We start from the raw sequence: 16,786 nt of genomic DNA, 5'->3' as shown, positions 1-16,786 counted from the left end.
ACAAAAGTTACACTGTAACCATAACAACAACAAAAAAGAACAAAGATATAAGTTTATAATGTCACAGAACATGGCTGCACACAGAATGAACATAAATATCTGGTGCAATCATACCACGAAAACTGAAAAAGAAGCCACTAAAGAAAACTCAATACAGCAAACTAACTGCTGCCAACACTCCCATTCTTGTTTTATTGAATTTGTTTTGAGATCATGACAGAACTTTTCTGTTTGATATGAATTTGTCTCTAGTTAAAGGTTTTGTGAATAAGTCTGGCAACTGTTTATTGGAATAAACATAATAGGCTTCAATCTCATAATTTTCAACATGTTCACATATATAATGGTATTTAATGTCAATGTGCTTGGAGTGTTTGTGATATTCTGTGTTTTTAGTCAGGCAAATAGCACTTTGATTGTCAACATGGAGTGTTGTTGGTTTGTCTGACTGAAAACCATGTTCACTGAGAAAACTATGCAACCAAACAACTTCAGTAGCAGCATCTGAAGCTGCTATGTATTTGGCCTCTGTTGTTGATCTGCTTACACTTTTCTGCCGATGTGAACACCGTGTCACAAGCACACCTGCTAACAATCTCACATAGCCTGTTGTTGACCGACGAGTGTCACAGTCACCAGCAAAGCCGGCATCTGAGTAGACCACCAGTCCAGTAGAGTCAGTTTTGTTCCTTATGGTCAGGTCCCTGGTCCCCTGCAGATGCTTCATAGTCCTTTTAACAGCATGCCAATGATCAAGACCCGGATTATCACTTGCCATGCCCACAGCAAACATGCTGTCTGGCCATGAGACAGTTGCTGCAAACATTAAGCTGCCAACTGCCTGCCAATAAGATTTGCTTTCCATCTCCTTTACCCCATGTTGGTTTGCAGTAGACTGCCCACTGTGCATTATGGTTGCAATATCAAAAGGAGTGGAGTTTGGTTTTGAATAATCCATGTTGAACTTCTGAAGTAAACAGTTGATGTATCTTTGCTAGTCTATATAGATTTCTTTTGTAGAAGGGCTGTGTTCAATTTCCAATCCACAGAAGTATTTTCTGTCACCCATGGTAATTTCAAACATTGATCTCAGTGCTGTCAAAACATTTTCCAGTATTTTTGGAGGCTTACAAATAAGCAAGCCATTCATCCACAAAAGTGCCAGATAAACATCAGTGTCATCTGTTAAAGTATGTAAAACACATTTGTCTGCATTTAGTTGCAAAAAGCCAAACATTGTCAGAAATTGTACAAATTTTTTATTCCAGCAATAAGGTGATTGTTGGAGTCCATATAGACTCTTCTTTAGTTTTCAAACATTATTTGAGCCTTCTACAACAAAACCTTTTGGTGTGTTCTATTTGCCTGATTAAAAACACAGAATATCACAAACACTCCAAGCACATTGAATCATATCGGACCACAGGAGAGAATGTCTCTTCATAATCTATGTCCTCTTGTTGTGAATAACCTTTTGCACATAATCTAGCTTTAAAGTGGTCCATTATTCCCTCAGAATTCTGCTTCACATGATAGACCCACTTACATCCAACTGCCTTGCAGTTGTGTGGTAATGTTACTAGATCCCAAGCTTTGCTCTTCTTCAAGGATGTCATTGCTTGTTTCTACTTGGTGGCTCTTTTGATGCCATTTCTTCTTCAAAAGTTTGAGATTCAAAGATAATGGCAGAACAAGCTATATCTTGATACCAAAAATGAGCAGGTGCTCGCAGATGAGACCGATCTCTCAGATTCATCCTTTGATTTTCTTTCATTTGTTCACCAGTATCATCCTCTTCAGATTCTTGTCAAACATCTTTCCGATTTTCTTTCATTTGTTCACCAGTATTGTCCTCTTCAGTATATCTTTGTTCTATGTTTAAGCTATGGGTCTGTTCTTCATTGAAAGAGACTTTGCAGGAGATTGTAATTTTCTTTGACTCGATATTGTGGAGGTAATAACTGGTACTATACCCATCATCGCCAACAATCATCAGTTACTATGATTTACTATCCCATTTTGATCTAAATTTATCAGGAACATGTATGTATGCTTCTGATGCACACTTCCTCTTGCGTCCTGGAGAAGGAGGTTTTCCAAACCATTTTTCATATGGTCATTTGCCTTACATGGTCAGTGATTTAAGATATATGCAGCACGGTTTACTGCCTCAGCTCACAATTTGTCAGACAAGTACTTAATAACATATGACATGCACACTCAGCAACGAATCTGTTTCCTCATTCAATTTGCCATTCTACTGTGATGTATAGGGACTTGTTTTCTCATATATTATACCATTTTGCTTGAAATAATCTTCAAATTAATTATTTATGAATTCAGTCCCAGTGTCACTTCTCAGAACTTTGATTTTGTTTCCAGTTTGTCTTTCAATCAGTCTCTGAAATTCCAAAAACATAGGGAAAGTATCATGTTTACTTTTAAGAAAATACATGAACTTGTATGAAGTGCAATCATCCTTGAAAATGTTGTACAATTGTGCACCTCCAAGAGACAGTTTTCTCATCCATCCACTCAAATTGGCATGACTAAATTCAGCAGGAACTTTTGATCTAGATTCCAAATTTGAATTAAAAGATTTTCTTTTCACCTTGCCTTACTGACATGGTTCACAATGAAGATTTTCAACTTTTTTCATATGAAACCAGGTATTAAGTTCAGATCAGCCATATTCTTGAGACCACTGAAATTAATGTGCCCAAGTCTCTCATGCCAGATCTTGGTGGAATTCAAGGAAGCAGCATTTGCCTGTAATTTGGACATTTAAACATTTGATAACACTGATTGTCCATCTTAATTCCTGCTACAATTAGACCTGAACTGCGAAATTCCATTCTCTTGTCATCAAAAATAACTTTCATTCCTCTTTTTGTGATTGCTCCCACTGAAAATAAAGTGTTATTTAGCTTAGAAATATATAATGTGTTTCCCAAAGTGCAAGGTTGCTATTTGCCCTCAACTAATGACAATACTTACATTGATCCAATGCCTTCTTCTTTGACAATTGAGTTGTCCCCACTTTGACCAAATGAGTCATCCGACTGAATTGGCTTAAATGTTTTGAACCACTCCTTGTGTGATGTCATATATTTTGATGCAGCAGTGTCAGCTAACCAAATGTTTTCACAAGCTGGAGCAAAAACACACACATGTTCTGCATTCAAAGCTTGGTGCTCAGACATATTAGTTTTTGTATTAAGTTTAGCTAAAAGTTTTCTGCACTCAGATTCAAAATGTCTCTTTTTGTGACAGTAATAACATTCAATACCTTTTCTACAGACCATGTTAGATGGACCGGTATTTAAACTGAACTTGTGTGTTTTTTCCACATTAACTGCTGCAATTTTGGAAGGCATTTTGGAAGGCTGTGTTTAGTAACTCTGCTTTAGCAACACTGTCTTTGATAGTATCTCCATTGCTATCATTCAGAGAAGGCATTGATTATGTCTTGCTGCTAGCATATTTCACATATGACCAGAATCTCTTTGGATTTTCTGCCAGGTTTTGAGACAAAGTTTCGTTTTGGAAACTATTATAAGCATCTCACATTGAAGTCCATGCTAAATTTCAAGCTTTAGAGACCACTAACCTTGGAGATTTTGCATCTGTTTAAATTTGGCATGTTTTTTCCATTGTTTCTGCAACAGTGTTCTGGCCCGTTTTGTGTACCAAGGTGGATCAGCTCCATGGTTTGTTAATTTATTTAGTATAAATCTCTCGACTGCTGCGAATACTATTTCTTTGAATTCAAGCCACATCTGGTACACACCTATATTTTTAATTTGGAAGGAGTAGAGATTGTCTCTCAGGAAGGTGTCAAGTGAATTTTTATATGATTTTCTGAATAGGTATTTTTTCGTTTATATTTGGAGGATTTGAGGGTTACAATATTCAGTCTTGCAACAACAACCATGTGTTCACTAATCCCTGTATCCATTTTGATGCTCATTATTAACTCGGGGTTGCTTGTTACTAAGTGTTTCCACAACTGTTTACTGTCGGGTGGGCTCATGAACTAACTGCACAAAATAATTTTCTGAGAATGCATTTAGCTCAATTTTGGATGTAGTTTTAGGTGTACCTCCAGAATTAAACATGTATTTTTGCCAATAAATTGATGGTAAATTAAAGTCACAACTAACTATAATTCTATGAGGCTGGTACGTGTTTGAAATCAATCTCAAGTTTTCTTTGAACTTTTCAGCAATTGTGTCATATGAATGGGGAGGTTGGTAAAAGGATCCAATTACTTATTTATCACCTCTGCCCACACTAACTCACAGGAACTATCTACTTCAATTTTGTGACAAGATAAACTACTTCTAACAGTAAGAAACATGCCACTGCCAACTGCATTTAGCCGATTCTTTTGGAACACTGTTAGGTTCTTTGCCAAAATTTTGGCTGAACTTATCTTTGCCTTTAGCCAGCTTTCAGTGCTTATAACGATTTGAGAATCAGTTCTTTCTATAAGTGCTTGGAGCTCTGGTACTTTCCCAACACAGTTATGACAGTTTACCACTGTTACACCGATGGTTCTTGTATCTATATTCTTCCTGTGATTAGCTCGCACCCTATGTCACTGAAGCCCTCTTTGCATTTTTCTGGGACCCTCTAACCTAAAAAACTGCCCAGTCGATGCCACACAGCCCCTGCTACCCGCATAGTTACCTCCTGCCCTGACCTATTCAGCAGGACCCAAAACCCAACCACCCTATGGTGCAAGTCAAGGAATCTGCTACCTACACGGTGGCAGACCCACTACTCATCTCTGTACTAGAGGTCCACAATTGGTCCTGTCGACTATTCTTTCATCTCACAAGCAAGACTGGCAGCCTTTTCCACTCCTCTTAGCCTTGGAAAGGAAATGTGCCAATGACAGCCTCAGTGAAGTATTTCATTGAGATTCTCACAACAAAATATGTTATGTATAACAAAAGAAGTAATGATATTTTCATTAAATTGTTAATGAGAAAAGTATCTTAGTTACAGTTAAAGATATTTAGTCGTAGTAACAAGTTACTTTTATCAGTAACAACATTTTATGGAAATAAAAATATCATTGCTGACCATTACCTTTGAATATTAATTGTTACTAGTAACAGCATTACAAGATGTGTATTAATCCCAAAGTCTCGAAGCACTACCTTGTCTTCATTACCAACAGTTCACTCAGAGCATAATTACAGAAAAGCGTAAACTACATCAAGTTATTTACAGCATTGTTCTTAATATCACATAATTACAAGAAACCAACTTTATGAAAATGATAAAAAATTAATTATCACAGGCAGTAACATCATCAATAAGCACAAGTGTGTAGCTAAATTGTGTGTGCTTCAAATAGGAAAAGTCATTCACAAATACAAGTTCTTAGTAACTACCTTCTCTAAACATCGATTAAATTATAGTACATTTCATTTCAACAGTGGGGATGCATGTGGTAGATGTGACCCAAGATTTACAAAATAAATGTTTTGTTAAATGTTTTAGTAACAAAAATCAAGAATATATATATATTTGTGGTCTTCAGTCCTGAAACTGGTTTGAAGCAGTTCTCCATGCTACCCTACCTGTGCAAGCTGCTCCATCTCCCAGTACCTATTGCAGCCTACATCCTTCTGAATCTGCTTAGTGTATTCATCTATTGGTTTCCCTCTACAATTTTTACTCTCCATGCTGCCCTCCAGTTCGAAATTGGTGATCCCTTGATGCCTCAGATCATTCCTACCAACCGATCCCTTCTTCTAGTCTAGTTTTTGCCACAAACTCCTCTTCTCCCCAATTCTATTCAATACCCCCTCGTTAGTTACGTGATCTACCCATCTAATCTTCAGCGTTCTTCTGTAGCACCACATTTTGAAAGCTTCTATTCTCTTCTTGTCTAAACTATTTATTGTCCATGTTTCACTTCCACACATACAGATACTTTCAGAAATGACTTCCTGATACTTCAATCTATACTCGATGTTAACAAATTTCTCTTCTTCAGAAATGCTTTCCTTGCCACTCCCAGTCTACATTTTATATCCTCTCTACTTTGACCATCATCAGTTATTTTGCTCCACAAATAGCAAAACTCCTTTACTACTTTAAGTGTCTCATTTCCTAATCTAATTCCCTCAGCTTCACCCGACTTAATTCAACTACATTCCATTATCCTTGTTTTGCTTTTGTTGACGTTAATTTTATATCCTCCTTTCAAGACATTATCCATTCCGTTCAACTGCTCTTCCAAGTCCTTTGCTGTCTCTGACAGAATTACGATGTCATCGGCGAACCTCAAAGTTTTTATTTCTTCTCCATGGATTTTAATACCTACTCTGAACTTTTCTTTTGTTTCCTTTACTCCTTGCTCAATATACAGATTGAATAACATCGGGGAGAGGCTACAACCCTGTTTCACTCACTTTCCAACCACTGCTTCCCTTTCATGTTCCTCAACTCTTATAACTGCCATCTGTTTGCTGTACAAATTGTAAATAGTCTTTCGCTCCCTGTATTTTACCCGTGCCACCTTCAGAATTTGAAAGAGAGTATTCCAGTCAACATTGTCAAAAGCTTTCTCTAAGTCTACAAATGCTAGAAATGTAGGTTTGCCTTTTCTTAATCTTTCTTCTAAGATACATCATAGGATCAGTATTGCCTTACGTGTTCCAACAATTCTACGGAATCCAAACTGATCTTCCCCCGAGGTTGGCTTCTACAAGTTTTTCCATTCGTCTGTAAAGAATTAGCTATAGTATTTTGCAGTTGTGACTTATTAAACTGATAGTTCAATAATTTTCACATCTGTCAACGCTCGCTTTCTTTGGGATTGGAATTATTATATTCTTCTTGGAAGTCTGAGGGAATTTCGCCTGTCTCATACATCTTGCTCACCAGATGGTAGAGTTTTGTCAGGACTGGCTCTCCCGAGGCTGTCAGTAGTTCTAATGGAATGTTGTCTACTACCAGGCCCTTGTTTCGATTTAGGTCTTTCAGTGCCCTGTCATACTCTTCACGCAGTATTTATCTCCCATTTCATCTTCATTTACATCCTCTTCCATTTCCATAATATTGTCCTCAAGTACATTGCCCCTGTATAGACCCTCTATATACTCCTTCCACCTTTCTGCTTTCATTTCTTTGCTTCGAACTGGGTTTCCATCTGAGCTCTTGATATTCATGCAAGTGGTTCTCTTTTCTGCAAAGGTCTCTTTAATTTTCCTGTAGGCAGTATCTATCTTACCCCTAGTGAGATAAGCCTCTACATCCTTACATTTGTCCTCTGACCATCCCTGCTTAGCCACTTTGCACTTCCTGTCGATCTCATTTTTGAGATGTTTGTATTCCTTTTTGCCTGGTTAACTTACTGCATTTTTGTATTTCCGCAGATGGATGTGTGTGCGTGTGTGTGTGTGTGTGTGTGTGTGTGTGCGAGTGTACACCTGTCCTTTTTTTCCCCCTAAGGGAAGTCTTTCCACTCCCGGGATTGGAATGACTCCTTACCCTCTCCCTTAAAACCCACATCCTTTCGTCTTTCCCTCTCCTTCCTGAAGAAGCAACCATCGGTTGCGAAAGCTAGTAATTCTGTGTGTGTGTTTGTGTGTTTTGTTCATTGTGCCTGTCTGCCGGCACTTTCCTGCAAGGTAAGTCTTGGAATCTTTGTTTTTAATATATTTTTCCCATGTGGAAGTTTCTTTCTATTTTTAGCGCCGGCAGACAGGCACATGAACAAAACACACACACAGAATTACGAGCTTTCGCAACTGGCAGTTGATTCGTCAGGAAAGAGGGAAGGAGAGGGAAAAATGAAAGGATGTGGGTTTTAAGGGAGAGGGTAAGGAGTCATTCCAATCCCGGGAGAAGAAAGACTTCCCTTAGGGGAAAAAAAGGACAGGTGTACACTCGCACACACATATCCATTAGCACATACACAGACACAAGCAGACATATTTATTAAATAGCACTCTCTTTTCACTATAGTGATTGAAAAGTGAAATTTCCTTAAATGGGATGTGTTTGTTTATGTAAATTGTTCCCTTCATCCGTACTTTGCATCATACAATATTATAACTGTTTGCTACTGTGTAGTCATACAGTTTATGATAATTTACTGATAATATTTAGGACACCGCTGTTGCATGTGTCACAACTGCTCATTTAAAAATATCAGTAATAACTGAAATTTAGTTCTAAGATAAAGCATATGCGTCACCATAAATCATGGTTTACTTATTTCCTTGATTGGTGGTTGCATTTTACTGCTGCACAGAACCAGTATCAAATTCTTCACTGCTTGTAAACGTATTCTACATATTCATCACTAAATAATATTCCTGGTTGTTTCAGGCAAATCCAACATGAATAGGCTGGTTCAATCTCTATAATTCCCCTACTGTTGGCAATGAACTAAGTATACTGTACCATAGGAGCAGTCACCCCCCATGAACCATGGACCTGGCCGTTGGTGGGGAGGCAAGCCTCAGCAATACAGGTAGCTGTACCGAAGGTGCAACCACAACAGAGGGGTATCTGTTGAGACATCAGACCAACGTGTTGTTCCTGAAGAGGGGCAGCAGCCTTTTCAGTAGTTGCAGAGTCAACAGTCTGGAAGATTGCCTGATCTGGCCTTGTAACACTAACCAAAATGGCCTTGCTGTGCTGGTACTGCGAACGGCAAGGGGAAACTACAGCCATAATTTTTCCCGAGGGCATGCAGCTTTACTGTATGGTTAAATGAGAATGGCGTCCTCTTGGGTAAAATATTCCGGAGGTCAAATAGTCCCCCATTCGGATCTCCTGGCGGGGACTACTCAAGAGGATGTCGTTATCAGGAGAAAGAAAACTGGCGTTCTACGGATCAGAGTATGTAATGTCAGATCCCTTAATCGAAGGTGGGAATTTAAGGAGATGGGACCTGGCTAAAATGACTAAACCATCGGTTTTACAGAGTTTCAGAGAAAGTATAAGGGAACAATTTACAGGAATGGGGGAAAGAAATACAGTAGAAGAACAATGGGTAGCTCTGAGTGATGAAGTATTGAAGGCAGCATAGGATCAAATAGGTAAAAAGATGAGTGCTAGTAGAAGTCCTTGGGTAAAAGAAGAACTATTGAATTTAATTGATGAAAGGAGAAAATATAAAAATGCAGTAAATGAAGCAGGCAAAAAGGAATACAAACGTCTCAAAAATGAGATCGACAGGAAGTGCAAAATGGCTAAGCAGGGATGGCTACAGGACAAATAAAAGGATGTAGAGGCTTATCTCACTAGGGGCAAGATAGATACCACCTACAGGAAAATTAAAGATACCTTTGGACAATAGAGAGCCACTTGTATGAATATCAAGAGCTCAAATGGAAACCCAGTTCTAAGCAATGAAGGAAAAGCAGAAAGGTGGAAGGAGTATATAGAGGGTCTATTCAGAGGTGATGTGCTTGAGGACAATGTTATGGAAGTGGAAGAGGATGTAGATGAAGATGAAATGGGAGATATGATACTGCGTGAAGAGTTTGACGGAGCACTTAAAGACCTAAGTTGAAACAAGGCCCCGGGAGTAGACAACATTCTATTAGAATTACTGACAGCCTTGGGAGAGCCAGTCCTGACAAAACTCTACCATCTGGTGAGCAAGATGTATGAGACAGGCAAAACACCCTCAGACTTCAAGAAGAATATAATAATTCCAATCCCAAAGAAAGCGGGTGTTGACAGATGTGAAAATTTCTGAACTATCAGAAGTCATGGTTGCAAAACACTAAAATGAATTCCTTACAGATGAATGGAAATTCTGGTGGAAGCTGACCTTAGGGAAGATCAGTTTGGATTCCATAGAAATGTTGGAACACGTGAGGCAATACTGACCTTATGACTTATCTTAGAAGAAAGATTAAGGAAAGGCAAACATATGTTTCTAGCATTTGTAGACTAAGAGAAAGCTTTTGACAATGTTGACTGGAATACTCTCTTTCAAATTCTAGAAGTGGCAGGGGTAAAATACAGGGAGTGAAAGGCTATTTACAATTTGTACAGAAACCAGATGGCAGTTATAAGAGTCGAGGAACATGAAAGGGAAGCAGTGGTTGGGAAGTGAGTGAAACAGGGTTGTAGCCTCTCCCCGGTGTTATTCAATCTGTATATTGAGCAAGCAGTAAAGGAAACAAAAGAAAAGTTTGGAGTAGGTATTAAAAGCCTTAGAGAATAAATAAAAACTTTGAGGTTCACCAATGAAATTGTAATTCTGTCAGAGACAGCAAAGGACTTGCAAGAGAAGTTGAACAGAATGGGCAGTGTCTTGAAAGGAGGATATAAGATGAACATCAACAAAAGCAAAACGAGGATAATGGAATGTAGTCGAATTAAGTCGGGTGATGCTGAGGGAATTAGATTAGGAAATGAGACATTTAAAGTAGTAAAAGAGTTTTGCTATTTGCGGAGCAAAATAACTGATAATGGTCGAAGTAGGGAGGGCATAAAAGGTAGACTGGCAATGGCAAGGAAAGCATTTCTGAAGAAGAGAAATTTATTAACATCAAGTATAGATTGAAGTGTCAGGAAGTCGTTTCTGAAAGTATTTGTAAGTAGTGTAGCCATGTATGGAAGTGAAACATGTACGAGAAATAGTTTGGAATGAGGAAGTATTGAATAGAATTGCAGAGAAGAGGAGCTTGTGGCACAGCTTGACAAGAAGAAGGGAACGGTTGGTAGCACATGCTTTGAGGCATCAGGGGATCACAAATTTAGCATTGGCGGGGAGCATGAAAGGTAAAAATCGTAGAGGGAGACCAAGAGATGAATACACTAAGCAGATTTAGAAAGATGTAGGTTGCAGGAAGTACTGGGAGATGAAGAAACTTGCACAGGATAGAGTAGCATGGAGAGCTGCTCAAACCAGTCTCAGGACTGAAGACCACAACAACAACATGGATCAGTCTAATCTATTTCACACAATTAGTAGTTCTTCCTGTCTTAATAAAGTTTTCCCCAACCCACTCATATGCTGAGCTTATTATGTATGACAACTTCTGTTAAGTTATTAGTGATACAAAATGAGTCAGCACTCATCAGAGAAACAAAAAGTTGTCACTTGTACAGTGCAAGTAATAACACTTACCAACTGTTATTGAAGTAGCATAAAATTATGACAATACTGTACTGAAAAAGCACGTAAAACCACCATAGCATGACAATACAACTGCAGACTAGCCAAAGAAGTTTCTATAATTACAAGCGATAAAATTCAAGGATTATTAGCACATATATCAGGTGTTTCTCCTAAGTGTCGTCAGGCACATTTTCTCTGGTGCTGATGAAGATACTTGTAATTTTGCTTTTGCATCTTTCTTTTCACAATTTTTTTCTGAGGAAATTCTGCAAGGTTTGCACTTCACTGCTGTGCAGAATCGGTATCAAATACTTCACTGATCATAAACCTGTTCTAGATGTTCATCACTAAATAACTAAACTCTTTAAGATCTAGCAGTCTCAAATCCCAGAGTATTAAAGGGTTGTGACAAGGGCAGGACGGGTGTTCATCGGAGATAGAATAAAAAAGGTTGAATTGCTTCTGTGATTTTCAGTGACTGTTTTCTTAATGTACTGAATAGAGAACTGAAGGCCTACTGTGAGAAAAAAATATTCTCCTCCTTGATTATGTTCACAGTCACTCACTATACATTATTGAACCAAATATTGAAAACACTGTACTTCTATTTCTGCAACCAATGAGCACCGTTGTTTTTTCTAGAAGAAGAATGCAATTTGAATTATGAACTCACCATTAAGATTTTCTAGTGACAGTTTAATTGATATTACTAGATATGCATGGACTAATGTCACTTGAAAATGCAAGAATGGTGTGTGGTGAAACCAATGCCGTATCACTGCTAGAAAAATTGGTGATAAGTTATATCACCACTGCAACAAGAGAAAGTGTGGATATGGCATGCTAGACGGGATTCAATGATGTCAATTAAGAGAATACATGGGACCACTTAAGCTTTCATTCCAGGATCTGAGCAATGAAGATTTGTGTTTTCATTGAGAACAATAATAAAGAAGGAACAGAAACTGAGGAAGTTCAGCATGTTACTTAGCTGACAGTGAAGGAAAGAGCCAAGGCTTTCAAAACTGACTAGAGCACCATTGGATTCCTTCAATGTAGATGAACCAGAGGTTATTTAGGGTGTAGATGGATTTAATGAAAATAATTTTAGTGTATTACTGTGTGTTTCAGTATTCAATTAAAAATTGTATAATTTTGCATTCAGATGCATATTGGAAAGACGATAAAAGATTATTTTGGTAAAAATACTTTTAAAAAATCTGCTACTTTAAACTTAATATGTCAGTAAGTACCTAATCCACTGTTTTATGTATGAAATTACTCTCAATTTATGTGGCTTTGCTATGTGCGGCAATTTTGTGGGATGTAACCATCATGTATAATGAGACTTACCTCTATATGATGAAGTAGATGCAGAAACAAGTTCCTTCAGCATATGTAAATTTTCAGAATAGTAGTTGAGAACTTATCAACAGTTGTGATTTTTTTTTCAGTATAGTCAGTATAACCACATAAGAATTTGAAAGCTATACATGAAGCCATATATTTTGCTTCCATTGAAGAAAGAGCTGTAATTTACTTTTGCACTTAATTTGTTCTCCATGGGACTTGACAAGAGTGCCATTTAGTGTTTGTCTTGTGCCTCTGTCACTACCATGATCAGCATTACTGTAAACTTCAATATAACAGACTTCATCCTTCTCAAACTTCATGCAATCTGGTATCCTTTCTGGTAATCAACCTTTTCTGCAGCTGTTTGAAAACACTCACCCAACTGTTCATTAAATTTAGTTGTTGCATCAGTAGAGCCTATAGCTAGAGGTCTGCACGGATAAGAAAAGTGCAATCCGCATCTGCAGCAATTAATCCACATCCGCAAGTTCCTTATCCGCATATATTTAAGTTTTGAATGAGTAATTAATAGTAATAGACAGTGGTACTTAGAATTATGGTATGTAATGACATAGTTATTGTTAGGGTGTCATTTCTGCAACAACTTAACTACTTTTGATTTCTTAAAACACAGGAAATGCTCTATACCTACTCTAAAACAGACCATTCCAAACAGGAAAGCATTGGCGCTCTGGAGCACACACAGTAGCAGCTCGGATCTCGTGAGATTGGAAACACTATTTAAAAAAATAAAATTCAATGTAATGGTATTAAATGATGAAAATATGTCTATAGAAAGAATTATATTTCGCTGCTCTTGTGCCAAGGCAGCTGAAAATGATGATGGTTTTAAACTATTACTAGCACATTGCGTCATTTACCGACAGTTTTTTTGTACTCACTGCTTGGAAGTGTCAAATTTTGAAGCCATTAGTTCTCAACTAAACAGAGCTTTTCACACTTTAAAACATCCTCTACAATGGTCTAAATTACTAAGACAAAATTTGCAGTAGATTTCGCAGTTAATACTTTCAATGTTAATTTTTTTTTTTTTTTTTTTTTTTTTTTTTTTTTTTTTTTTTTTTTTTTTTTTTTCAGAGTTTAATGGAGCGGCAAACGATTTCAAGATGTCTATATAAAAACCACTGTCCCATAACTTCAAATGTTAGGCACTGTTCCCGGTTAAGCAATACCGAGTTACAGTTAAAGCATTCAATTTTGTTACGAATTTCAGCTCTTATCTTTAGTAATTGGCTGGTAAATCAAAAGACACATTATTATTTTGGATGATTTGAATATTTTGTAAGTTTTCAATGTGATCAGAATAATCTTTCACAGGCTATTGCAGTCACAGCTTGTTGGTGGTCGTGAGCCGTAGTTTGAAATCCCACTTGTAATGAATTGCAAGGCCCACCGTGCCACCGGCCAGGCTGTTTCACTGTTCACAAACAGCGACAATGCTCGGCGGCTGCAAATGTTACTGCAGTGCACGCTAAAATTCAGGTATGCACTTATGAGATCATCATTACGTAGTTTAATAATATTGACATGTTAGCTGTTGAATGTTCTTGTTGTGAAGAGTGAAAACTTAAAATTGAGCTCCTTAATATGAAAATTACAACAAAACAAATTGCTTATTAAATATTTCCTTCTTTTACCTAATGCTACTTAAATGTTCTTCTTGGGAATAGTAAAAATACTAACAATATGTCGAGGAAATTCTTTACTATTAATATTACAATAAAAACTGACAGGCTTCAGATTAAATATTTTCATCTTTTGCTTGCTTCTGGTTCAAATTCTGTAAAAGAAAGAATCAGATGAAAAAAAATTGTAACTAATTCAGATAAGCCCAAAAAATACAGTGAAGTAAGATAAACTGTACAAGTACCTTTTTACTTTGGAAGATTACTATGCAGTAATATGATGTCATCAATTGTTTGTAGCCTCAAAGAGGTGCATCGATCCTGCATTATTTGTCCCGTAGTAGAGAAGCTTCTCTCAGATGGCGCGCTGGAATTCAGTGCACGAAGAATGCGAGTTTGGAAAGAAGTGGATAGACGTTTTCACGTCCATGTCACCAAGCTATCAGGTCGATGCCTTCTGAAAATTGGACTTCATCATTCGTATATCTGAGAATTTCATCTGACGCAAAGGCAAGATCTCTCATTGATTCTTCTTCGAAGGAATCTTCTAATTCATTAAAAAGTATGTCAGACTTCTGTTTTTTTGCAGGAATTCCAGATGTTGTTTCCTCCTTATCTTTTAACTGTGGAAAATTTCTCGCAACATAATTTTTCACTTCCTTTACAACTTCATCTTTTTCAGCACTGCTAAGAAATTTTAGGTATTTATATTTTGGATTCAAAAACGTTGCAAGTTTATGGGTTACTGTTATGTCCCATTTGCTGATTAAAATAGATTTGGCTGTACTCTTTAAATCTATCAGAAATGGGCTGTCACCATCATTTTTTTCAAGGGGGGAGAGAAGTTTTAACTTCCACAACACACATAAATAAAGCGTAGGGGTTTTGGAGGCTTCAAGATCACAAGAAGCTATTTTAAATGGTGTCAGAATGGTTATTAAATTTTCCAACATCCTCTTGTCTAGAGAATTAATCAAATTAACTTGATTTTTCTCTGCCAAAATTGATAGAACTTCAAACCACTGTGAATTAATAGACTCAAACATATACAATTTACTGTTCCATTGTGTGTCTATATCTCCTTTGAGTGACTTCTGAAGGCGGTTCTGAAGAACAGATCTTTTAAAGAAAGTTATGATAGCTCGACAGGAATTTATTAGTTGCTGCACGTCACTCTTCTCATCATTCGCGTCTCCTCGAGTCGTGTGCTCCAGCACAGTATTAAGAATGTGTGCTGAGCACGAGAGCCTCTTGTATTGGTGAAGTGCTGCCACAAAATTTGGACCTCTACCGAATACGATGTTATTCACAGCACTGAATAAATTGAATGACTGTAGTATCTTAATTAATTCAAGTTTAATGTTTCTCCTGTTTTTTCAATCTCACTCTCAAAAAATTTCTGGTGCACAACACTCGATCCTCAAGTTTCACTTCTTCATAATTAACATAATGTGCAGTCACTCCCATATAGTTTATTTTATGGTACGAATCAGTCCATAAATCAACAGTTAGTGCTTCACCTATATCTTTGAATATATTCTTCACTTCTGTGGAGACAGTTTCACGCTGACTATCGGCCGTTTCCTTCAAATTTATGGATATGGTGGTTGGATGAGGTAGCAGTTCCTTAGCACTCACTGCATCATACTTGGCCCCCACATCAATAAGAAACTGTGCTGTCTCGAGAAACCCAGATCCACACGCAACTTCGAATGGTAAATATCTTTGCTGACAAGTTTGATAAGTTTTTCTGTCACGGCTGTCTTCAAATCTGTCAGAACTTCAGGAACTTTCATGTCTCTCTTGGTATTTAAATAAGTAATTATGCTACTTTGTCCAGCCTCATACGAATGTTTTAGCAAATTTGAATTTCCAGTTTTGTGTCCAGTGTAGGAATATACTTTTTTACATACAAAACAAGCCACTATATCTTTTATCTTTTCGTTGCCATGAAATATGTATCGGAATTTTTTCCAAATTGGCGATTTCAATTTGTTTTCCTTCACTAATGTAAAATCACCTTTTTTCACCTTACATGAAATTGTATTGATGCATATGGTGTTCATTTGAAGAAAGAACTCTCACTGATATTTGCACGTTATCACTCGGTCACTACAAAGTGCTAACTGAAGGCAGCAGAAAATTGCAACGGGCACCTGTCTGGTAGACAGTGGGCAGGTTAGCCACCCATAGAGCACTTCACAGGCCACACAAAATACACGGTCGCAGAAACAGATTAGGCACAGGTCTCTAGGGTATAGCTACCTCGCTCGTAGTCAGGGGCTGGGAACAACAGACATCCACTCTACCCGGGCCCTGCAAGATTCCAAGAATGTCAACAGACTTGAAGATTTCAACTAACATTGCAACATACCTACTGGGCAGATGCCTTGCTCATTATCCACAGATGACCCGAGGATATCCACGCCGGCCGGTATTTTACCCGGCAAGTAACAAATACCGCGGATATCCACGCCTGCGCAGACCTCTACCTATAGCCAATCCATCATCTCTGTAAAACAGAAGTACTACGCTTTAATCATAGGACATACATAGATCTGAATATTTCTCCCATAAATTATATTCAGTAAGAAATTTAATGAGACAGCAGCATTTTCTGGCTTACTTTAAACTGTACAGACTCTTCAGTAATTTACATACACCTCCTGTACCATCA

The 16,786-nt window shown here is 37.6% G+C and overlaps 1 protein-coding gene across 1 annotated transcript; it reads right to left on the bottom strand.

Annotated features, from left to right (window-relative positions):
* Window positions 1-211: 211 nt before the first annotated feature.
* On the bottom strand, window positions 212-958 carry LOC126267696 (uncharacterized). The gene has a single exon (XM_049972998.1). The coding sequence runs from the start codon at window positions 956-958 to the stop codon at window positions 212-214; it is 747 nt and encodes a 248-aa protein (XP_049828955.1).
* Window positions 959-16,786: the final 15,828 nt, after the last annotated feature.

This window comes from Schistocerca gregaria, chromosome 4 (assembly GCF_023897955.1).
Source record: "Schistocerca gregaria isolate iqSchGreg1 chromosome 4, iqSchGreg1.2, whole genome shotgun sequence".
NCBI lineage: Eukaryota > Metazoa > Arthropoda > Insecta > Orthoptera > Acrididae > Schistocerca > Schistocerca gregaria.
Note: the sequence above shows the minus strand (reverse complement) of the source record. Positions and strands in the feature narration are given on the sequence as shown.